Below are 24,599 nucleotides of genomic sequence, written 5' to 3' on the forward strand. Positions count from 1 at the left end.
AAACTGAAAAAGAAGTATTCTCGAGGTGATGATGATATTTGTGGAATGCATCTGGCTATTGGGGGTGACAGTGTGTTAAATCACCTTGCTCTTATGTACCAGATGATCTTTAACTGCGGTCTTGTCCCCGATGTTTTCTGTGTTGGCGTCGTTACACCAGTTCCCAAAAAAGGGAATGATCCTGGGAACTGTTCATCATACCGCCCGATAACTGCTGCGCCGGTATTCTGCAAACTCATGGAAATGCTTGTTTTTGGTGACTTAAGTAAAGCTTGTTATACTCCCGATTCGCAATTTGGGCTTAAGAGTGGTACGAGTCACGAACATGTTCATTCCTTGATAGCCAATCTTTTGCTCAGTGCTCATAATAATAATGATACATTTGTTCTAGCTAGCCACGATTTGCGTAGAGCATTCGACTCCGATATCCACGCACACATACTTAGTTCTGCTTGTAAACGCGGAGTTGACCGTTCGGTTGTCGTTGTATGGAGGAGCATGTATAGGATGCTGAGAGAGAAGATTAAAGTCCCCACTCAACGCGATATGATGGTCCCCACTGTAGTTATACCTGTCCATAAAGGTATCCGGCAAGGCTCAATTACTTCCCCTTCTATATGCAACAACAGCATTATCGTCCCTCAAGAATCTGCCGAAGCGTGTTGCATATATGTAGGTATAGACGTGTCGCTCATCAATTACGCTGATGATATACTTAACGTAAGTAGGTCCGTTTCAAGGGTTGAGGATAACTACAATATATTGAGTGATGAATATGCTAAGATTGGGCTAGCTTTTAATGCTGCCAAAAGTGAAGTAGCTGTTTTTCGTCGCAACGCGAAAGATTCGACCCCGATTAGCGTGCTCCTAGGCGATACTGCGGTGAGCTCAAAGCCATCTCTCACTTACCTTGGACTGCCGATCGCTTCAGATCTGCGGTCTACTCGTGAAGCACTGGTTGAGCATTTTTCAGAAAAGGCACGCTAAGCATACGGACTACTTCTACCCTGCAAACGTATGTATAACCGCCGTATACTCGGAAGGCTTTATTCCGTGTTCGTTATCCCGCATGTTCTGTCACTCTCACCATTTTGGTCTCTTCTCACCGAAACAGATAAGCGCTCAGTCCGTCGGGTTTACTATAAGTATGCAAAGTATCTTTTAAGTGTTCCGCCATGGGAGAGAAACTCAAGAGTTTCGAAAAATTACAGCGTTGTGGACCCGATTACTGCAGCTACTGAGCGAATCGTCCGATTTCGGCGTTCGCTCACTTCTGATCATGATATGTACCGAGCTGTCGTAGGCTAGTTTGAATAAGAGTTTAGTATGCTGTATATAGATTGTTATTGAAGTCTTGTTGTTTCTCTTATTGCGTTTTCTTTTTCTCTTTTTTTTTCTCTTTTTTTTTCAATACTCCGTTGTGTAACCTTGTGTTATTTATGATGGGAAATAAAAACCATTCATTCATTTTTCTTTTCCACTTCTGGTTCATACTAAGGAGAGATACATCCCTAGCGTTTGCATCCTTTAACAGGGAGAATAATGAAGTTTCTATATTGGAGAATTGATGTATTTTTTTGTCCAGGTATAAACTTCCGATCTGTTACACCAACCTTAACCCCCTCCCTCTGACAATTTATGTTTATTACATTTTGTTTATTTGTGTTTATTTATATTTAATAATAATTTATAGTTATTAATTTATGCTTTAATCAACTTGTTTTCCTTTATTGCAGGAACACATCTCGTGCATTATGTATCTATTCTTCGTTCTCTCTACGTTCGCTGCAGTAAATGCATTTCCATTTGAATCTACTGAGTCGCTAGTTGACGGTAAGTTAAAAGATAGAACTAGAGCTGCTTTTGTGTTACTGGTGACCAGTATGGCCACATTTACTAATTAATTAAGAGAAAAGTAAAGTTTTTCTGAGGGAAGTAAAGAGCGAAGTTGAAACTTAAAACGAACAAAAATTATTACTTCACAGCCTATCTAACATATATCAATAAAACTAATGCAAATAAATTAACTGGTGATATTTCCGTATGTTTGTAACACTACAGAAAACTAGCACTTTACTGAAAACACAAAAGCCAAGTATAAAAAACAAGAATGTTAATTTAGGAGTCAAAAGTAAATACGTAGCCTCACAACAGCAAACTAATCTATAACGCTTTTCATAGTCCTACAGGAGCTGTGATATCAGTAACTTTCAGCATATAATTAAAATTATCTTAAAAACTTAAGCAGAAACATTTAAAGTTTGAAATTGTTTCACAGCATATAAAATATTGGATTGATTTATCAGGTAACATTTTGGTCTCATTTAGTATTACTGGAAATGAAGAACATATCAACCGTAATATAAACTCTGGAAATCCAGTTATTTTACTCTATAAAACGGAGAATTTTAAGTTGTGACACAAATTCTAAAGCAAGTCTGTAGTGACACTTCGAACTTGTCTACAAAATAATCTTGAAACATCCTTTTCAGATCCAAAACGACAATCAATCATTGAACTGAGCTCATTGTGCAGAAGTGATACCAAATTGAACGAGTACCAAAACTCCTATATTGTTTTGTGTTTTCAGCAAAGCGCTAGTTATCTGTAATGTTGCAAACATAGGGAAATATCACCAGTTGATTTATTTGTATTAGTCTCATTGATATATGTTAGATAGGCTTAGATAGGAATTGTTTTTTTAATTAATTAATTAATAAAACTTTTCCCACAAACTAAATTTTTCAAAGAAAACTAAAGAACTCCATTAAGCAAAAAATGAGCAAAAATAAAATAAAATAATCTACCAAGCGTGAAACTACCACAAATCAGCATCGATAAATAAATGAAACCCAAAACGAACAGAAATTACAATAAATAACCGAGTCAAACTCAAAACGAGCAGAAATTTACATCAGTTGGGCGCAAAACCCCTATGCCTTCCCAAGGCCAGAACATATTTTACACTTTACTGAAAAAAATATAAATGTTTTTACTTTATAACTTTAATAAATCAAATAATATTAACATTTTGATTACTAAATATCAGTATATGTATATTAAACTGACAATGCACATTCATTTGTATTTTTTTCAGTAAAGTGCAAATTATGGTCTGGCCTTGGGAAGGCATAGAGGTTTTGCGCCCAACTTTTGTTAATTTCTGCCCGTTTTAAGGTTGACTCGGTTATTTATTGTAATTTCTGTTCGTTTTGGGTTTCATTTATTTATCAATGCTGATTTGTGGTAGTTTCACGCTTGCTAGATTATTTGATTTTATTTTTGCTCATTTTTTGTTTAATGGAGTTCTTTACTTTTCTTTGAAAAACTTATTTTGTGGAAAAAGTTTTTTTAATTAATTTTTGTTCGTTTTATATTGACATAGTCTTTTCACGGAAAAAGAAAATAATACTTTAAATCTTTTCGTTTTTTAAGACTTTATACTTTGGCCTGCTATTTGTATGCTGGAGAAAAATTTTCAGCAATTTTTAACAACATACGCCCTTTTAAAAATCAGGACACCAATAGTAGTATTTAATTTAGTTTCATACCTCCTCTAGTTGACCTGAAATGGAAAACTTGATACCATTGGAAAATAAATCTGTTTACTTTCTTTGATAGCTTGGATACACTTACGCTATTTTGATTTGGTTAAATTTTAACAGCAGAAGTAGCCCCAAAAGTTTGAACATAATACCCTCAGTCGTTCGTGGGATACTGCTGAGATGCCTTATTGGGAATTAACATTATCACAGTGCATTTTGATTTAATCTTGAGGCAACATTTAGTTTTTAAACGTAATGGGCAAATGGGAGGATGGGCGTGGGAGGGTGGGAGTGGAAGGGGGATTAGTTGCCCTCCAGTCACTTTCGACTATTAGAAGGGCATCAGCCCTTTCTATTTTCAATCGAATGAGCCCTTTTCGAAGTTCCCACGACAACTCCTTCGATACGAAGTGCCCTGGTCTAAACAGCAACAACAAAAAATAATACATTATACCCACATCGATCTTTACTACAAAAATGTCAAGCCTTCCAATCACTTTCGACTATGAAAAAGGGCACTAGGCCTTTCAATTTCCAATCGAATGTGCCCTTTTGGAAACGATAACGCTTTCTATAAACACCTTATATGCCACCAGGGCATAAATTACAACCCTTACCCTAGAGTCTGTTAGGGAGTCTGTTAGGGGTCATCCTCTAAGACCGAATTTCCAGAACTTTCAACTACATTAAACAAAATGGCTATCTCAAAATTTTGATTGGATGTGTTTGGGGAAATGGTGGATGTGAGAGGGGTGGTAGTCGCTCTCCAATTACTTTCAACTATTAAAAATGGCCCTAACCCTTTCAATTTCCAATTGAAAGAGCCCTTTTGAAGTTTCTACGACAACGCTTTCAATAAAAACTTTATTTGCCCCCAGGGCAATACTTACATCCCTTGCCCTGAGGGTTTTGGGGGGAGGGGTTGCCTTTCTTAAAGACCTAATCTCCAAGACTTTCAAGTACGTTGACCAAAATGGCTGTCAAAAAATTTTGATTGGATGTGTTTGGGAAAAAGGTGGGTGTGAGAAGGGGGTTAGTCTCCCTCAAATCACTTTCGACTATTAAAAAGGATACAAGCCCTTTGAATTTCAAATCGAATGAGCTCTTTTTCAAGTTTCTTCGACAAAGATTTCAATAAAAACCTTATATGCCCCCAGGGCATAACTTATAATCCTTGCCATGAGGGTTATGGGGGAGTGTCCTCCTAAAAAATGTATTTTCTATCTGGAAATCAATTACGCTGAACAAAATGCCTATCTCAAAAGTTTTATTGGATGTGTTTGGGAAAATGAGGGGCGTGGTAGGGGGGGGGCTAGTTGCCCTCCAATCACTCGACTATTAAAAAGGGCACTAGCCCTTTGAATTTCGAATCGAATGAGCTTTTTTTGAAGTTTCTACGACAACGCCTTCTTTAAAAACCTTATATGCCCCCAGGGCATAACTTCAAACCCTTGCCCTGAGGGCTTTGGGGGAGTGTCCTCCTCAAAATTATATTTTCTATTTGGAAATCAACTACGCTAAACAAAATTTGGGGGGGGGGGGCTAGTTGAACTCCAATCACTTTTGACTATTAAAAAGGGCACTAGCCACTCCAATTTCCAATCGAATGAGCACTTTTCGAAGTTTCTACGACAACTCCTTCGATACGAAGTGCCCGGGTATGGAGGAAAAAAAAACACACCTTGTGCCCACATCGTTCTTTACTTAGGCAGCGCTAGCGCGCTGCCTATGATCTATGCTCGTTTTTGACTAAAATTTAATTTAGAAACAATACTGCTATGACCTCTTTTATTTATACGTAATAATTTCTATTCGTGTAAAGTTATAATGTTGATCTTTAGTTTCAGTTGAAAACTTTTTTTTTATATAATTTCTAATCACCTCCAATCTAGGGGAGATAAGACATCTCAACCCTTATTAAGGTCTTGTTTAGGCTGGGGAGGTATTAATAATAGAATACTAATTGCTCATTTTATGACTAAAAGTTCAGGGTATCAGTAATAGTAGTATATGCCCCTGTTGAACCGACTGACGGAGATACTAGTGACTCGGGTGAATTTTACTCATAGTTACAGGAGCAAATAGACAAGGTCCCAGGTAAAAATAAGGTGTTTTTACTAGGAGATTTTAACGCCCAGGTCGGTAGAAATATTGATAGATGGTATCCTAGCCTAGGTAAATTTGGTGTAGGAAAAGAAAACAGTAATGGCTACAGACTTACAATTTTGTAGGTATAACAATCTAGTTACAACCGACACGATGTTTGGTCGTAAAATGGCCCATAAGTTGACATGGTAGTCACGTGATGGTAAGACAGCCCACCTTATTGATCATGTTATAGTAAACCGAAGACTGGCAGGATCAATACATGATACTAGGGTATTTAGGAGTGATTTTATGGATGTTAAACGTAAAGATCACCATCTAGTAGTCTCTAGGGTTAATTTAAAGCTGAAATATCGGAAGGGTAACTACCTCCCGGGAAGTTATGATGTTGGTAGACTCCAGGATGAGAATTTGAGAGAAACTTTCCAGGAATAGTTGAATGCTAAACTTGAGAGTTTAAAATTTGAAAATGTAGAAGATGGTTTGTATAATTTTAGGAAAAAAATTTGTGCAATTGCTGATGGTGTTTTAGGGAAAAAAGTTAAGACTGCAGCTAGGAATATTATTGAAAAGGCTTTATTTTTAATAGAGACAAGAAGGGGTTTGTACAAGAATTATCTGAGTGATAGATCATATGAAAACAAAAGGAATGTACAAAAAGTGGAGAAAGCATTAAAATATGAACTAAGAAGGTGTGAAGTGGCGGCCATGGATAAAATTGTCGAAGAACTAGAAGATAGCTAGATGGCATAATAGTAAACTATTGTACTGGCATGCTAATAAATTGAGAGAGAGTAGTCAATCTAGACTTGTCCCAGTTAAAGACATGAACGGGGGCACAATTAGTGATAAGGAAAGAGGTAAAGAGATGGGCAAAACATTTTAAGAATTTGCTAAACTGATATAGAGTTACAGGAAAAGATATTGAGGAAAATTAAAAAGTTAGTAATACCTTGGATGTAATGGAAGATTTGTTTTGCGAGGTAGAATTACCGACAGTACTAAAAGGATTAAAAAATAATAACACTCCAGGTGCTGATAGTGTGGTAAATGAGTTCCTTAAATATGGTGGCTCTGAGGTTAGAAATGCGCTACTGAAGATTATGAATATGATTATTGAATAAAGGAAAGTACCTAATGATTTTAGGAAAACCTTAATTAAACCACTGTATTAGAAAGGTGATAAGAGTGAGTGTCGTAATTATCGAGGCATTAGTCTGGTCTCTGTAGGTAGCAAATTACTTAGTAATATGATACTTTTTCGACTGGGAGATGTTGTAGATAAAATTTAGAAGAACAGTGCGGTTTTAGAAAAGGTAGAGGATGTGTCAGTAGAAATGACCCTATTGATCCCGTACCTACACCAAATATGTAGGGAGAACACCTGTGCTGTCAGTCCCGACCCCACACCAAATATAGGCATAGCCTCCGTAGGGAGAACACGTTTCCGAGAAATGTCTCCGGGCAAAGTCTATTAATGTCTTTGATGTATTTCCAAGGAGAATTGTCTCCGGGCAAAGTTTAATTATGTCTTTGGAGTTCTTCCAGGAGAATTGTTTCCGGGCGAATGTTTTGATCTTAGAGATGAAGAGATTAACGCGGGAAAGGGTTTCTTAGTAATTTCAAAAGTGACAAAGCAGGGATGCCAAAAACAAAAGGAACACGCTGAAATTACGTTTAGGGGTTATTTGGGCGAAACCGTTTTAGACATTTTAGGGAATTATTTCGGCGAAACAGTTAGTGACATTTTAAAAGATGATTTTAGAAGATGTTTTAAAAGAGGATTTGAGGGTAAAACTCTGTGGTCGTTTTAATACACAAGTTCCATTTGAACAGTGTTGTGAGGTCCTATACCCCAACCCCAACGGATCTCAATCCCCCTACCCCAACCTCGAACAAAGCCCCCGGTCCTCAAATGTCCACCGGATTGCCAGAGGGCCCTCGCTCCCTCCAAGGCCCCTTAGACCCTCATTTTTTATAATTTTGTTATGACGGTATTCTATCTTTGAATAGAAAGTTATTATCTCAAATTTCATCCTAAGCCCATTTTGTAAATTGAAATACCCATCCTTTTCACCCACAACTTTACTTTACAGCTTTTTGAATGTCCAACACCAAGCAATACTTTTGAAAGGCATTTCAGAACAAGTTCTTTTCTTAGTGACCGTCCTAAACCAATTTTACAAGTTGAAGTACCCATCCTTTTCACACACAACTTTACTTTACAGCTTTTTGAATGCCCAACACCAAGCAATACTTTTCAAAGGGCATTTCAGAACAATTTCTTTTCATAATGTCCTTCCTAAACCCATTTTAAAAGTTGAATTACCAATCATTCACACACACAACTATACTTTACAGCTTTTTGAATGCTCTAACACCAAGCAATACTTTTCAAAAGGCATTTCAGAACAAGTTCTTTTTTTAGTGACCGTCCTAAACCCATTTTACAAGTTGAAGTACCTATCCTTTTTCAACCCCAACTTTAGTTTACTGCTTTTTAAATGCTTCGAAACCAGCCAACTCTTTACAAATGTATTTAGAACAAGTAATTTTGTTAAAGTCATTCCGAAACCCAGTTTAAATTTTGATGTACCCATATAATTCTCAAACAACTTTACTTACAGCTTTTTGAATGCCCAACACCAAGCAATACTCTTCAAAGGGCATTTCAGAACAAGTTCTTTTCATAATGTCCATCCTAAACCCATTTTACAAGTTGAAGTATCCATCCTTTTCACCCACAACTTTACTTTACAGCTTTTTGAATGCTCAACACCAAGCAATACTTTTCAAAAGGCATTTCAGAACAAGTTATTTTCTTAGTGACAGTCCTAAACCCATTTTACAAATTGAAGTACCCATCTTTTTCACCCACAACTTTACTTTACAGCTTTTTGAATGCTAAAACACCAAGCAATACTTTTCAAAGGGCATTTCAGAACAAGTTCTTTTCATAATGTCCTTCCTAAACCCATTTTACAAGTTGAAGTTCCCATCCGTTTCACACACAACTTTACTTTACAGCTTTTTGAATGCTCCAACACCAATAAATACTTTTCAAAAGGGCATTTCAGAACAAGTTCTTTTCTTAATGTCTTTCCTAAACCCATTTTACAAGTTGAAGTACCTATCCTTTTCACACACAACTTTACCTTACAGCTTTTTGAATGCCACAACACCAAGCAATACTTTTCAAAAGGCATTTCAGAACAAGTTCTTTTCTTAATTTCATTCCTAAACCCATTTTACAAGTTGCAGTACCATTCCTTTTCACACACAACTTTACTTTACAGCTTTTTGAATGCTCCATCACCAAGCAATACTTTTCAAAGGGCATTTCAGAACCAGTTCTTTTCATAGTGACCGTCCTAAACCCATTTTACAAATTGAAGTTCCCATCCTTTTCACCCACAACTTTACTTTACAGCTTTTTGAATGCTCCGACACCGAGCAATACTTTTCAAAAGGCATTTCAGAACAAGTTCTTTTCTTAGTGACCGTCCTAAATCCATTTTACAAATTGAAGTACCCATCCTTTTCACCCGCAAATTTACTTTACAGCTTTTTTGAACGCTCCAACACCGAGCAATACTTTTCAAAGGGCGTTTCAGAACAAGTTCTTTTCATAATTTCCATCCTAAACCCCTTTTACAAGTTGAAGTACCCATCCTTTTCACACACATCTTTACTTTACATCTTTTTGAATGCTCAACACCAAGCAATACTTTTCAAAAGGCATTTCAGAACAAGTTCTTTTCTTAATGTCCATCCTAAAGCCATTTTAAAAGTTGAAGAACCCTTCATTTTCACCCATAAATTTACTTTACAACTTTTTGAATGCTCCAACACCAAGCAATACTTTTCAAAGGGCATTTCAGAACAATTTCTTTTCTTAATGTCCTTCCTAAACCCATTTTACAAGTTGAAGTACCCATCCTTTTCACACAAAACTTTACTTTACAGCTTTTTGAATGCCCCAGCACCAAGCAGTACTTTTCAAAAGGCATTTCAGAACAAGTTCTTTTCTTAATGTCCTTCTTAAGCCAATTTTACAAGTTGAAGTACCCATCCCTTTCCCCATAACTTTACTTTACGACTTTTTGCACACCCCAACATCAAGCAATACTTTTCAAAGGCATTTCAGAACAAGTTCTTTACGTAATGTCCTTCCTAAACCAATTTTACAAGTTGAAGTAGTTATCTTTTTCATAACAACTTTACTTTACGACTTTTTTCATACCCCAACAACAAGCAATACTTTTCAATGTCTTTATTATGTCTTTTCAGAACAAGTTCTTTACGTAATTTCCTTCCTAAACTCATTGTAAAAGTTGAAGTACTCAATCTTTTCCCCCACAACTTTACTTTACAGCTTTTTGAATACCCCAACACCAAGTAATACTTTTCAAAAGGCATTTCAGAACAAGTTTTTTTCTTAGTGACCGTCCTAAACCCATTTTACAAATTGAAGTACCCATCCTTCTCACCCACAACTTTACTTTACAGCTTTTTTGAATGCTCCAACACCGAGCAATACTTTTCAAAGGGCATTTCAGAACAATTTCTTTTCTTAATGTCCTTCCTAAACCCATTTTACAAGTTGAAGTACCCATCCTCGTCACACACAACTTTACTTTACAGCCTTTTGAATGCCCAACACCAAGCAATACTTTTCAAAAGCCATTTCAGAACAAGTTCTTTTCATAATGTCCATCCTAAACCCATTTTACAAGTTGAAGTTCCCATCCTTTTCACCCACAACTTTACTTTACAGCTTTTTGAATAGTAGCAAGTTTTGCTTAACACTAACAAACATTCTCATCAAATTAATGATATTTTACCTTAATACTAACATACTTTTACTGAACACACACAAATTTCTCTTAGAAATAATATTTTTCGTCAGTGATAACCCTTTTTCTGTTCGAACTAGCAAGCTTTCTGTCAAAGATACCAAATATTTTCGTAGAAGTAACATTTTTTGATTCTGATAACAACTTTTCTGTCAGAAGTAGCAAGTTTTGCTTATCACTAACAAACCTTCTCATCAAAGTAATGATATTTTACCTTAATACTAACATACTTTTACTGAACACACACAAATTTCTCTTAGAAATAATATTTTTCATCAGTGATAACACTTTTTCTGTTCGAATTAGCAAGTTTTCTACCAAAGATACCAAATTTTTTCATAGAAGTAACATTTTTTTTATTGTGATAACAACTTTTCTATCAGAAGTAGCAATTTTTTTTTAATACTAATATAAATTCTCAAGAAAGTGATGAAATGTCAACTTAGAACTAACATACTATTACTGAACACACACAAATTCCTCTTAGAAATAATATTTTTCGTCAATGATAACGCTTTTTCTGTTCCAACTAGCAAGTTTTCTGTCAAAGATGCCAAATTTTTTCTTAGAAGTAACAATTTTTTATTGTGATAACAACTTTTCTGTCAGAAGTAAAAAATTTTTCTTAACACTAATAAACCTTCTGATTAAATTAAAGAAATTTTACATTAATACTAACATACTTTTACTGACCACGCACAAATTTGTCTTATAAATGATATTTTTCATCAGTGATAACACTGTTTCTGTTCAAACTAGCAAGTTTTCTGCCGAACATACAAAATTTTTTCTTAGAAGTAATATTTTTTGATTGTGATAACAACTTTTCTGTCAGAAGTAGCAAGTTTTGCTTAACACTAACAAACCTTCTCATGAAAGTAATGATATTTTACCTTAATACTAACATAGTTTTACTGAACTAACACAAATTTCTCTTAGAAATAATATTTTCCGTCAGTGATAACACTTTTTCTGTTCGAACTAGCAAGTTTTATGTCAAATATACCAAATTTTTTCTTAGAAGTAACATTTTTGATTGTGATAACAACTTTTCTGTCAGAAGTAGCAAGTTTTGCTTAACACTAACAAACCTTCTCATCAAAATAATGATATTTTACTTTAATACTAACATACTTTTACTGAACACACACAAATTTCTCTTAGATATAATATTTTTCGTCAGTGATAACACTTTTTCTGTTCGAACTAGCAAGTTTTCTACCAAAGATACCAAATTTTTTTCGTAAAAGTAAAATTTTTGATTGTGATAGCAACTTTTCTGTCAGAAGTAGCAAGTTTTGCTTAACACTAACAAACCTTCTCATCAAAGTAAAAACATTTTACCTTAATACTAACATACTTTTACTGAACACACACAAATTTCTCTTAGAAATAATATTTTTCATCAATGATAACACTTTTTTTGTTCGAACTAGCAAATTTTCTACCAAAGATACCAAATTTTTTCGTAGAAGTAACATTTTGATTGTGATACCAACTTTTCTGTCAGAAGTAGCAAGTTTTGCTTAACACTAACAAACATTCCCATCAAAGTAATGATATTTTACCTTAATACTAACATACTTTTACTGAACACACACAAATTTCTTATTAGAAATAATATTTTTCATCAATGATAACACTTTTTCTGTTCGAACTAGCAAGATTTCTACCAAAGATACAAAATTTTTTCTAAGAAGTAACATTTTTTTACTGTGATAACAATTTTTCTGTCAGAAGTAGCAAGTTTTGCTTAATACTAACAAACATTCTCATCAAAGTAATGATATTTTACCTTAATACTAACATACTTTTACTGAACACACAAAAATTTCTCTTAGAAATAATATTTTTCGTTAGTGATAACACTTTTTCTGTTCGAACTAGCAAGATTCCTACCAAAGATATCAAATTTTTTCTTAGAAGTAACATTTTTTTATTGTGATAACAACTTTTCTGTCAGAAGTAGCAAGTTTTGCTTAACACTAACAAACATTCTCCTCAAAGTAATGATATTTTACCTTAATACTAACATACTTTTACTGAACACACACAAATTTCTCTTATAAATAATATTTTTCGTCAGTGATAACAATTTTTCTGTTCGAACTAGCAAGTTTTCTGTCAAAGATACAAAATTTGTTCGTAGAAGTAACATTTTTTGATTGTGATAACAACTTTTCTGTCAGAAGTAGCAAGGTTTGCTTAACACTAACAAACCTTCTCATCAAAGTAACGATATTTTACCTTAATACTAACATACTTTTAATGAACACACACAAGTTTCTCTTAGAAATAATACTGTTCGTCAGTGATAACACTTTTTCTGTTCAAACTAGCACGTTTTCTTCCAAAGATACCAAATTTTTTCTTAGAATTAAAATTTTTTGATTGTGATAACAACTTTTCTGTCAGAAGTAGCAAGTTTTGCTTAACACTAACGAACATTCTCATCGAAGTAATGATATTTTACCTTAATACTAACATACTTTTACTGAACACACACAAATTTCTCTTAGAAATAATATTTTTCATCAATGATAACACTTTTTCTGTTCGAACTACCAGGTTTTCAACCAAAGATACCAAATTTTTTCTTAGAAGTAACATTTTTTGATTGTGATAACAACTTTTCTGTCAGAAGTAGCAAGTTTTGCTTAACACTAACAAACATTCTCATCAAAGTAATGATTTTTTACTTTAATACTAACATACTTTTACTGAACACACACAAATTTCTCTTAGATATAATATTTTTCGTCAGTGATAACACTTTTTCTGTTCGAACTGGCAAGTTTTCTACCTAAGATACCAAATTTTTTTCGTAAAAGTAACATTTTTGATTGTGATAACTACTTTTCTGTCAGAAGTAGCAAGTTTTGCTTAACACTAACAAACCTTCTCATCAAAGTAACAACATTTTACCTTAATACTAACATACTTTTACTGAACACACACAAATTTCTCTTAGAAATAAAATTTTTCGTCACTGATAACACTTTTTCTGTTCGAACTACCAAATTTTCTACCAAAGATACAAAATTTTTTTTTAGAAGTAACATTTTTGATTGTGATAACAACTTTTCTGTCAGAAGTAGCAAGTTTTATTTAACTCTAACAGACACTCTCATCAAAGTAATAGATATTTTACCTTAATACTAACATACTTTTACTGAACACACACAAATTTCTCTTAGAAATAATATTTTTCATCAATGATAACACTTTTTCTGTTCGAACTAGGAAGTATTCTTCCAAAGATACAAAATTTTTTCTTAGAAGTAAAATTTTTTTCTTGTGATAACAACTTTACTGTCAGAAGTAGCAAGTTTTGCTTAACACTAACAAACATTCTCATCAAAGTAATGATATTTTACCTTAATACTAACATACTTTTACTGAACATACACAAATTTCTCTTAGAAATAATATTTTTCGTCAGTGATAACACTTTTTCTGTTCGAACTAGAAAATTTTCTGTCAAAGATACCAAATTTTTTCGTAGAAGTAACATTTTTTGATTGTGATAACAACTTTTCTGTCAGAAGTAACAAGTTTTGCTTAACACTAACAAACATTCTCATCACAGTAATGATTTTTTACCTTAATACTAACATACTTTTACTGAACACACACAAATTTCTCTTAGAAATAATATTTTTCATCAGTGATAACACTTTTTCTGTTCGAACTAGCAATTTTTCTACCAGAGATACCAAATTTTTTAATAGAAGTAACATTTTTTGATTGTGATAACAACTTTTCTGTCAGAAGTAGCAAGTTTTGCTCAACACTAACAAACATTCTCAACAAAGTGACGATATTTCAATTTAATACTAACATACTTTTACTGAACACACACAAATTCCTCTTAGAAATAATATTTTTTGTCAATGATAACACTTTTTCTGTTCGAAATAGCAAATTTTCTGTCAAAGATGCCAAATTTTTTCGTAGAAATAACATTTTTTTATTGTGATAACAACTTTTCTGTCAGAAGTAGCAAGTTTTGCTTAACACTAACAAACCTTCTCATCAAAGTAACGAAATTTTACCTTAATACTAACGTACTCTAACTGAACACAAACAAAGTTGTCTTATAAATAATATTTTTCATCGGTGATAAACCTTTTTCTTTTTGAAGCAAGTTTAATGCCAAAGATACCAAATTTTATATTTTAAGTAACATTTTTAGATTTTAATAACAACTTTTCTCTCAGAAGAAGCAAGTTTTGCTTAACACTAACAAATCTTCTCATCAAAGTAATGATATTTTACCTTAATACTAACATACTTTTACTGAACACACACAAATTTCTCTTAGATATAATATTTTTCTTCAGTGATAACACTTTTTCTGTTCGAACTAGCAAGTTTTCTACCCAAGATACCAAATTTTTTTCGTAAAAGTAAAATTTTTGATTGTGATAGCAACTTTTCTGTCAGAAGTAGCAAGTTTTGCTTAACACTAACAAACCTTCTCATCAAAGGAACAACATTTTACCTTAATACTAACATACTTTTACTGAACACACACAAATTTCTCTTAGAAATAATATTTTTCATCAATGATAACACTTTTTTTGTTCGAACTAGCAAATTTTCTACCAAAGATACCAAATTTTTTCGTAGAAGTAACATTTTGATTGTGATACCAACTTTTCTGTCAGAAGTAGCAAGTTTTGCTTAACACTAACAAACATTCCCATCAAAGTAATGATATTTTACCTTAATACTAACATACTTTTACTGAACACACACAAATTTCTCTTAGAAATAATATTTTTCATCAATGATAACACTTTTTCTGTTCGAACTAGCAAGATTTCTACCAAAGATACAAAATTTTTTCTAAGAAGTAACATTTTTTTACTGTGATAACAATTTTTCTGTCAGAAGTAGCAAGTTTTGCTTAATACTAACAAACATTCTCATCAAAGTAATGATATTTTACCTTAATACTAACATACTTTTACTGAACACACAAAAATTTCTCTTAGAAATAATATTTTTCGTTAGTGATAACACTTTTTCTGTTCGAACTAGCAAGTTTCCTACCAAAGATATCAAATTTTTTCTTAGAAGTAACATTTTTTTATTGTGATAACAACTTTTCTGTCAGAAGTAGCAAGTTTTGATTAACACTAACAAACATTCTCATCAAATTAATGATATTTTGCCTTAATACTAACATACTTTTACTGAACACACACAAATTTCTCTTATAAATAATATTTTTCGTCAGGTGATAACAATTTTTCTGTTCGAACTAGCAAGTTTTCTGTCAAAAATACAAAATTTTTTCTTAGAAGTAAAATTTTTTGATTGTGATAACAACTTTTCTGTCAGAAGTAACAAGGTTTGCTTAGCACTAACAAACATTCTCATCAAAGTAACGATATTTTACCTTAATACTAACATACTTTTACTGAACACACACAAATTTCTCTTAGAAATAATATTTTTCGTCAGTGATAACACTTTTTCTGTTCAAAATAGAAAGTTTTCTGTCAAAGATACCAAATATTTTCATAGAAGTAACATTTTTTGATTGTGATAACAACTTTTCTGTCAGAAGTAGCAAGTTTTGCTTAACACTAACGAACATTCTCATCGAAGTAATGATATTTTACCTTAATACTAGCATACTTTTACTGAACACACACAAATTTCTCTTAGAAATAATATTTTTCATCAATGGTAACACTTTTTCTGTTCGAACTAGCAGGTTTTCAACCAAAGATACAAAATTTTTTCTTAGAAGTAACATTTTTTTATTGTAATAACAACTTTTCTGTGAGAAGTAGCAAGTTTTGCTTAACACTAACAAACATTCTCATCAAAGTAATGATATTTTACTTTAATACTAACATACTTTTACTGAACACACACAAATTTCTCTTAGATATAATATTTTTCGTCAGTGATAACACTTTTTCTGTTCGAACTGGCAAGTTTTCTACCAAAGATACCAAATTTTTTTCGTAAAAGTAACATTTTTGATTGTGATAACAACTTTTCTGTCAGAAGTAGCAAGTTTTGCTTAACACTAACAAACCTTCTCATCAAAGTAACAACATTTTACCTTAAAACTAACATACTTTTACTGAACACACACAAATTTCTCTTAGAAATAAAATTTTTCGTCACTGATAACACTTTGTTTGTTCGAACTACCAAATTTTCTACCAAAGATACCAAATTTTTTTGTAGAAGTAACATTTTTGATTGTGATAACAACTTTTCTGTCAGAAGTAGCAAGTTTTGCTTAACACTAACAAACATTCTCATCAAAGTAATGATATTTTACCTTAATACTAACATACTTTTACTGAACACACACAAATTTCTCTTAGAAATAATATTTTTCATCAATGATAACACTTTTTCTGTTCGAACTAGGAAGTTTTCTTCCAAAGATACAAAATTTTTTCTTAGAAGTAAAATTTTTTTCTTGTGATAACAACTTTACTGTCAGAAGTAGCAAGTTTTGCTTAACACTAACAAACATTCTCATCAAAGTAATGATATTTTACCTTAATACTAACATACTTTTACTGAACACACACAAATTTCTCTTAGAAATAATATTTTTCGTCAGTGATAACGCTTTTTCTGTTCGAACTAGCTAGTTTTCTACCAAAGATATCAAATTTTTTCTTAGAAGTACCATTTTTTGATTGTGATAACAACTTTTCTGTCAGAAGTAGCAAGTTTTGCTTAACACTAACGAACATTCTCATCAAAGTAATGACATTTTACCTTAATACTAACAAACTTTTACTGAACACACACAAATTTCTCTTAGAAATAATATTTTTCGTGAGTGATAACACTTTTTCTGTTCGACACTTTTTCTGTTCGAACTAGAAAATTTTCTGTCAAAGATACCAAATTTTTTCGTAGAAGTAAAATTTTTTTATTGTGATAACAACTTTTCTGTCAGAAGTAACAAGTTTTGCTTAACACTAACAAACATTCTCATCAAAGTAATGATATTTTACCTGAATACTAACATACTTTTACTGAACACACACAAATTTCTCTTAGAAATAATATTTTTCATCAGTGATAACACTTTTTCTGTTCGAACTAGCAAGTTTTCTACCAGAGATACCAAATTTTTTAATAGAAGTAACATTTTTTGATTGTGATAACAACTTTTCTGTCAGAAGTAGCAAGTTTTGCTCAACACTAACGAACATTCTCATCAAAGTGAAGATATTTCACTTTAATACTAACATACTTTTACTGAACACACACAAATTTCTCTTAGAAATAATATTTTTCATCAATGATAACACTTTTTCTGTTCGAACTAGCAAGTTTTCTGTCAAATATGCCAAATTTTTTCGTAGAAGTAACATTTTTGATTGTGATAACAACTTTTCTGTCAAAAGTAGCAAGTTTTGCTTAACACTAACAAACCTTCTCATCAAAATAACTAAATTTTACCTAAATACTAACATACTTTAACTGAACACACACAAAGTTCTCTTAGAAATAATATTTTTCATCAGTGATAACACTTTTTCTGTTCGAACTAGCAAGTTTTCAATCAAATATACCAAATTTGTTCGTAGAAGTAACATTTTTTTATTGTGATAACAACTTTTCTGTCAGAAGTAGCAAGTTTTGCTTAACACTAACAAACCTTCTCATCAAAGTAATGATATTTTTCCTTAATGCTAGCATACTTTTACTTAATACACTCAAATTTCTTTTAGAAGTAACACTTTTCGTCAGTGACGGATGGTTCTCTGTATGAAATAACAAATTTTCTGTCAAAGATCACAAATTTTTCTTAGAAGTACCATTTTTTTTATTGTGATAACAACTTTTCTGTCAGAAGAAGCAAGCTTTCCTTAATACTAACAAACATTCTCTTCGAAGTAATGATATTTTACCTTAATACTAACATACTTTTACTGAACACACACAAATTTCTCTTAGAAATAATATTTTTCATCAATGATAACACTTTTTCTGTTCGAACTAGCAAGTTTTCAACCAAAGATACCAAATTTTTTCTTAGAAGTAACATTTTTTTATTGTGATAACAACTTTTCTGTGAGAAGTAACAAGTTTTGCTTAACACTAACAAACATTCTCATCAAAGTAATGATTTTTTACCTTAATACTAACATACTTTTACTGAACACACACAAATTTCTCTTAGATATAATATTTTTCGTCAGTGATAACACATTTTCTGTTCGAACTGGCAAGTTTTCTACCTAAGATACCAAATTTTTTTCGTAAAAGTAACATTTTTGATTGTGATAGCAACTTTTCTGTCAGAAGTAGCAAGTTTTGCTTAACACTAACAAACCTTCTCATCAAAGTAACAAATTTTTACCTTAATACTAACATACTTTTACTGAACACACACAAAGTTCTCTTAGAAATAATATTTTTCGTTTCTATGTCTGAATCTATTTGTTCACATGTCTGAGTTGGTGTTTGGTTAGGTTAGGTTAGCTAAGTTAGGTTAGCTAAGTTAGGTTAGGTTAGGTTAGCTAGTAAACATATCTCCATGTTTAGGTTAGGTTAGGTTACCTTATCATGAGCACTCATGATAAGCTAACCTAACCTAACTAAAGCATGGTACAAAGTCGACATGGGGGGATTGTCTGGCGAGTATGGTTAGGTTAGGTTAGGCTAGATCAAGTTAGGTTAGGTTAGCCTACGTACGCGCGCGTACGTAGACTAACCTAACCTAACCTAACCTAACTTGATCTATCTTAACCAAACCTAACCATACTCGCCGGAAAATCTCCCCATTTCGACTTTGTACCATGTTTTAGTTAGGTTAGGTTAGCTTATCATGTGCGCTCATGATAATTTAAACAAACCAAAACAAAATTAAAAACGGAGAAATGTTTAATATCTAACCTAACCTAACTTAGCTAACCTAACCTAACTTAGCTAACCTAACCTAACCAAACACCAACCCAGACATGTAAACAAATATATTCAGACATAGAAATGAAAAATATTATTTCTAAGAGAAATTTTTTTGTTTTCAGTAAGTGTATGTTAGTATTAAGTTAAAATGTCGTTATTTTGATGAGAAGGTTTGTTAGTGTTAAGCAAAACTTGCTACTTCTGACAGAAAAGTTGTTATCACAATCAAAAATGTTACTTTTACGAAAAAAATTTGGTATCTTTGGTAGAAAACTTGCTTGTTCGAACAGAAAAGGTGTTATCACTGACGAAAAATATTATTTCTAAGAGAAATTTGTGTGTGTTTAGTAAAAGTATGTTAGTTTTATGGTAAAATATCATTACTTTGATGAGAATGTTTTTTAGTGTTAAGCAAAACTTGCTACTTCTGACAGAAGAGTTGTTATCACAATCAAAAAATGTTACTTCTAAGAAAAAATTTGGTATCTTTGGCAGAACACTTGCTAGTTCGAACAGAAAAAGTGTTATCATTGATGAAAAATATTATTTCTAAGAGAAACTTGTGTGTGTTCAGTAAAAGTATGCTAGTATTAAGGTAAAATATCATTACTTTGATGAGAATGTTCGTTAGAGTTAAGCAAAACTTGCTACTTCTGACAGAAAAGATGTTATCACAATCAAAAAATGTTACTTCTAAGAAAAAATTTGGTATCTTTGGTAGAAAATTTGCTAGTTCGAACAGAAAAGTGTTATCATTGATGAAAAATATTATTTTTAAGAGAAATTTGGGTGTGTTCAGTAAAAGTATGTTAGTATTAAGGTAAAAAATCATTACTTTGATGAGAATGTTTGTTAGTGTTAAGCAAAACTTGCTACTTCTGACAGAAAAGTTGTTATCACAATCAAAAATTATTACTTCTACGAAAAAATTTGGTATCTTTGACAGAAAATTTGCTAGTTCGAACAGAAAAAGTGTTATCATTGAAGAAAAATATTATTTCTAAGAGAAATTTTTGTGTGTTCAGCAAAAGTATGTTAGTATTAAGGTAAAATATCGTTACTTTGATGAGAATGTTTGTTAGTGTTAAGCAAAACTTGATACTTCTGGCAGTAAAGTTGTTATCACAATCAAAAAATGTTACTTCTAAGAAAAAATTTGGTATCTTTTGTTGAAAACTTGCTAGTTCGAACAGAAAAAGTGTTATCATTGATGAAAAATATTATTTCTAATATAAATTTGTGTGTGTTCAGTAAAAGTATGTTAGTATTAAGGTAAAATATCATTACTTTGATGAAAATGTTTGTTAGTGTTAAGCAAAACTAGCTACTTCTGACAGAAAAGTTGTTATCACGATAAAAAAATTTCACTTCTACTAAAAAATTTTAAATCATTGGTAGAAAATTTGGTAGTTCGAACAGAAAAAGTGTTATCACTGTCGGAAAATATCATTTCTAAGAGAAATTTGAGTGTGTTCAGTAAAAGTATGTTAGTATTAAGGTAAAATATCATTACTTTGATGAGAATGTTTGTTAGTGTTAAGCAAAACTTGCTACTTCTGACAGAAAAGTTGTTATCACAATCAAAAAATGTTACCTCTACGAAAAAATTTTGTATTTTTGACAGAAAACTTGCTAGTTCGAACTGAAAAAGTGTTATCACTGATGAAAAATATTATTTCCAAGAGAAATTTGTGTGTGTTCAGTAAAAGTTTGTTAGTATTAAGGTTAAAAATCATTACTTTGATGAGAATTTTTGTTAGTGTTAAGCAAAACTTGTTACTTCTGACTGAAAAGTTGTTATCACAATAAAAAAATGTTACTTCTACGAAAAAATTTGATATATTTGACAGAAAATTTGCTAGTTCGAACAGAAAATTGTCATCACTGACGAAAAATTTTATTTCTAAGAGAAATTTGTGTGTGTTCAGTAAAAGTTTGTTAGTATTAAGGTAAAATATCGTTACTTTGATGAGAATGTTTGTTAGTGTTAAGCAAAACTTGCTACTTCTGACAGAAAAGTTGTTATCACAATCAAAAAATGTTACTTCTAAGAAAAAATTTGATATCTTTGGTAGAAAACTTGCTAGTTCGAACAGAAAAAGTGTTCTCACTGACAAAAAATATTAATTCTAAGAGAAATTTGTGTGTGTTCAGTAAAAGTATGTTAGTATTAAGGTAAAATATCATTACTTTGATGAGAAGGTTTGTTAGTGTTAAGCCAAACTTGCTACTTCTGACAGAAAAGTTGTTATCACAATAAAAAAATTTTGCTTCTAGGAAAAAATGTTGTATCTTTGGTAGAACACTTGCTCGTTCCAACAGAAAAAGTGTTATCACTGACGAAAACTATTTCTAAGAGAATTTTGTGTGTGTTCAGTAAAAGTTTGTTAGTGTTAAGGTAAAATGTCGTTACCCTGATGAGAAGGTTTGTTAGTGTTAAGTAAAACTTGCTTTCTGACAGAAAAGTTGCTATCACAATCAAAAATGTTACTTCTACGAAAAAAATTTGGTATCTTTGGTGGAAAACTTGATAGTTCGAACAGAAAAATTGTTATCACTGATGAAAAATATTATTTCTAAGAGAAATTTGTGCGTGTTCAGTAAATGTATGTCAGTATTAAGGTAAAATGTTGTTACTTTGATGAGAAGGTTTGTTAGTGTTAAGCAAAACTTGCTACTTCTGACAGAAAAGTTGTTATCACAATCAAAAATGTTACTTTTACGAAAAAAATTTGGTATCTTTGGTAGAAAACTTGCTAATTCGAACAGAAAAGGTGTTATCACTGACGAAAAATATTATTTCTAAGAGAAATTTGTGTGTGTTCAGTAAAAGTATGTTAGTATTAAGGTGAAATATCATTACTTTGTTGAGAATGTTTGTTAGTGTTAAGCAAAACTTGCTACTTCTGACAGAAAAGTTTTTATCACAATAAAAAAATGTTACTTCTAAGAAAAAATTTGGTATCTTTGGTAGAAAATTTGCTAGTTCGAAAAGAAAAAGTGTTATCATTGATGAAAAATATTATTTCTAAGAGAAATTTGTGTGTGTTCAGTAAACGTATGCTAGTATTAAGGTAAAATATCATTACTTTGATGAGAATGTTCGTTAGTGTTAAGCAAAACTTGCTACTTCTGACAGAAAAGTTGTTATCAAAATAAAACAATGTTAATTCTAAGAAAACATTTGGTATCTTTCACAGAAAACTTGCTAGTTCGAACAGAAAAAGTGTTATCACTGACGAAAAATATTATTTCTAAGAGAAATTTGTGTGTGTTCAGTAAAAGTATGTCAGTATTAAGGTAAAATATCATTACTTTGATGAGAAGGTTTGTTAGTGTTAAGCCAAACTTGCTACTTCTGACAGAAAAGTTGTTATCACAATCAAAAAATGTTACTTCTACAAACAATTTTGGTATCTTTGGTAGAGAACTTGCTAGTTCGAACATAAAAAGTGTTATCACTGATGAAAAATATTATTTCTTAGATAACTTTGTGTGTGTTCAGTAAAAGTATGTTATTATTAAGGTAAAATATCTTAACTTTGATGAGAATGTTTGTTAGTGTTAAGCAAAACTTGCTACTTCTGACAGAAAAGTTGGTATCAAAATCAAAAAATGTTACTTCTACGAAAAAATTTGGTATCTTTGACAGAAAATTTGCTAGTTCGAACAGAAAAAGTGTTATCATTGACGAAAAATATTATTTCTAAGAGGAATTTGTGTGTGTTCAGTAAAAGTATGTTAGTATTAAAGTAAAATATCGTTACTTTGTTGAGAAGGTTTGTTAGTGTTAAGCAAAACTTGCAACTTCTGACAGAAAAGTTGTTATGATAATCAAAAAATTTTACTTATAAGAAAAAATTTGGTATCTTTGGTAGAAAATTTGCTAGTTCGAACAGAAAAAGTGTTAGCACTGATGAAAAACATTATTTCTAAGAGAACTTTGTGTGTGTTCATGAAAAGTATGTTATTATTAAGGTAAAATCTCATTACTTTGATGAGAATGTCTGTTAGTGTCTAGCAAAACTTGCTAGTTCTGACAAAAAAAGTTGTTATCACAATCAAAAAAAAGTAATCTTTACTAAAAAATTTGGTATCTTTGACAAAAAGCTTGCTAGTTTGAAAAGAAAAAGTGTTATCACTGACGAAAAATATTATTTCTAAGAAGAATTTGTGTGTGTTCAGTAAAAGTATGTTAGTATTAAGGTAAAATATCATTACTTTGATGAGAATGTTTGTTAGTGTTAAGCAAAACTTGCTAATATTCAAAAAGCTGTAAAGTAAAGTTTTGGGTGAAAAGGATGGGAACTTCAACTTGTAAAATGGGTTTAGGATGGACATTATGAAAAGAACTTGTTCTGAAAAGCCTTTTGAAAAGTATTGCTTGGTGTTGGGCATTCAAAAAGCTGTAAAGTAAAGTTATGTGTGAAAAGAATGGGTACTTCAACTTGTAAAATGGGTTTAGGAAGGACATTAAGAAAAGAACTTTTTCTTAAATGGCCTTTGAAAAGTATTCCTTGGTGTTGGAGCATTCAAAAAAGATGTAAAGTAAAGTTGTGGGTGAAAAGGATGGGTACTTCAATTTGCAAAATGGGTTTAGGACGGTCACTAAGAAAAGAACTTGTTCTGAAATGCCTTTTGAAAAGTATTGCTCGGTGTTGGAGCATTCAAAAAGCTGTAAAGTAAAGTTGTGTGTGAAAAGAAGGGTGCTTCATTTTGTAAAATGGGTTTAGGAATGACATTAAGAAAAGAAATTATTCTGAAATGCCCTTTGAAAAGTATTGCTTTGTGTTGGAGCATTCAAAAATCTCTAAAGTAAAGTTGTGTGTGTAAAGGATGGGTACTTCAACTTGTAAAATGGGTTTAGGAGGGACATTACGTAAAGAACTTGCTCTGAAATGTCTTTTGAAAAGTATTGCTTGGTGTTGCGCATTCAAAAAGCTGTAAAGTAAAGTTGTGTGTGAAAAGGATGGGTACTTCAACTTGTAAAATGGGTTTAGGATGGACATTATGAAAAGAACTTGTTCTGAAATGCCATTTGAAAAGTATTGCTCGGTGTTGGAGCATTCAAAAAAGATGTAAAGTAAAGTTGCGGGTGAAAAGGATTGGTACTTCAACTTTTAAAATGGGCTTATGACGGACACTAAGAAAATAACTGGTTCTGAAATGCCTTTTGAAAAGCATT

At 31.8% G+C, this 24,599-nt stretch overlaps 1 protein-coding gene across 1 annotated transcript in view; it reads left to right on the forward strand.

Annotated features, from left to right (window-relative positions):
• The first annotated feature begins 1,731 nt into the window (after positions 1-1,731).
• LOC148950407 (uncharacterized) overlaps positions 1,732-24,599 on the forward strand; it is a 155,885-nt gene continuing 133,017 nt past the window's right edge. The window contains exon 1 of the mRNA XM_089092387.1: positions 1,732-1,833. Within this exon, the coding sequence (XP_088948513.1) occupies positions 1,755-1,833 (79 nt within the window). The 5' untranslated portion in view covers positions 1,732-1,754. The remainder of the gene's footprint in view (positions 1,834-24,599) is intronic.

The sequence above is a fragment of the Artemia sp. Qi Xiang Cuo genome, chromosome 7 (genome assembly GCF_049724085.1).
Source record: "Artemia sp. Qi Xiang Cuo chromosome 7, ASM4972408v1, whole genome shotgun sequence".
Classification (NCBI taxonomy): domain Eukaryota; kingdom Metazoa; phylum Arthropoda; class Branchiopoda; order Anostraca; family Artemiidae; genus Artemia; species Artemia sp. Qi Xiang Cuo.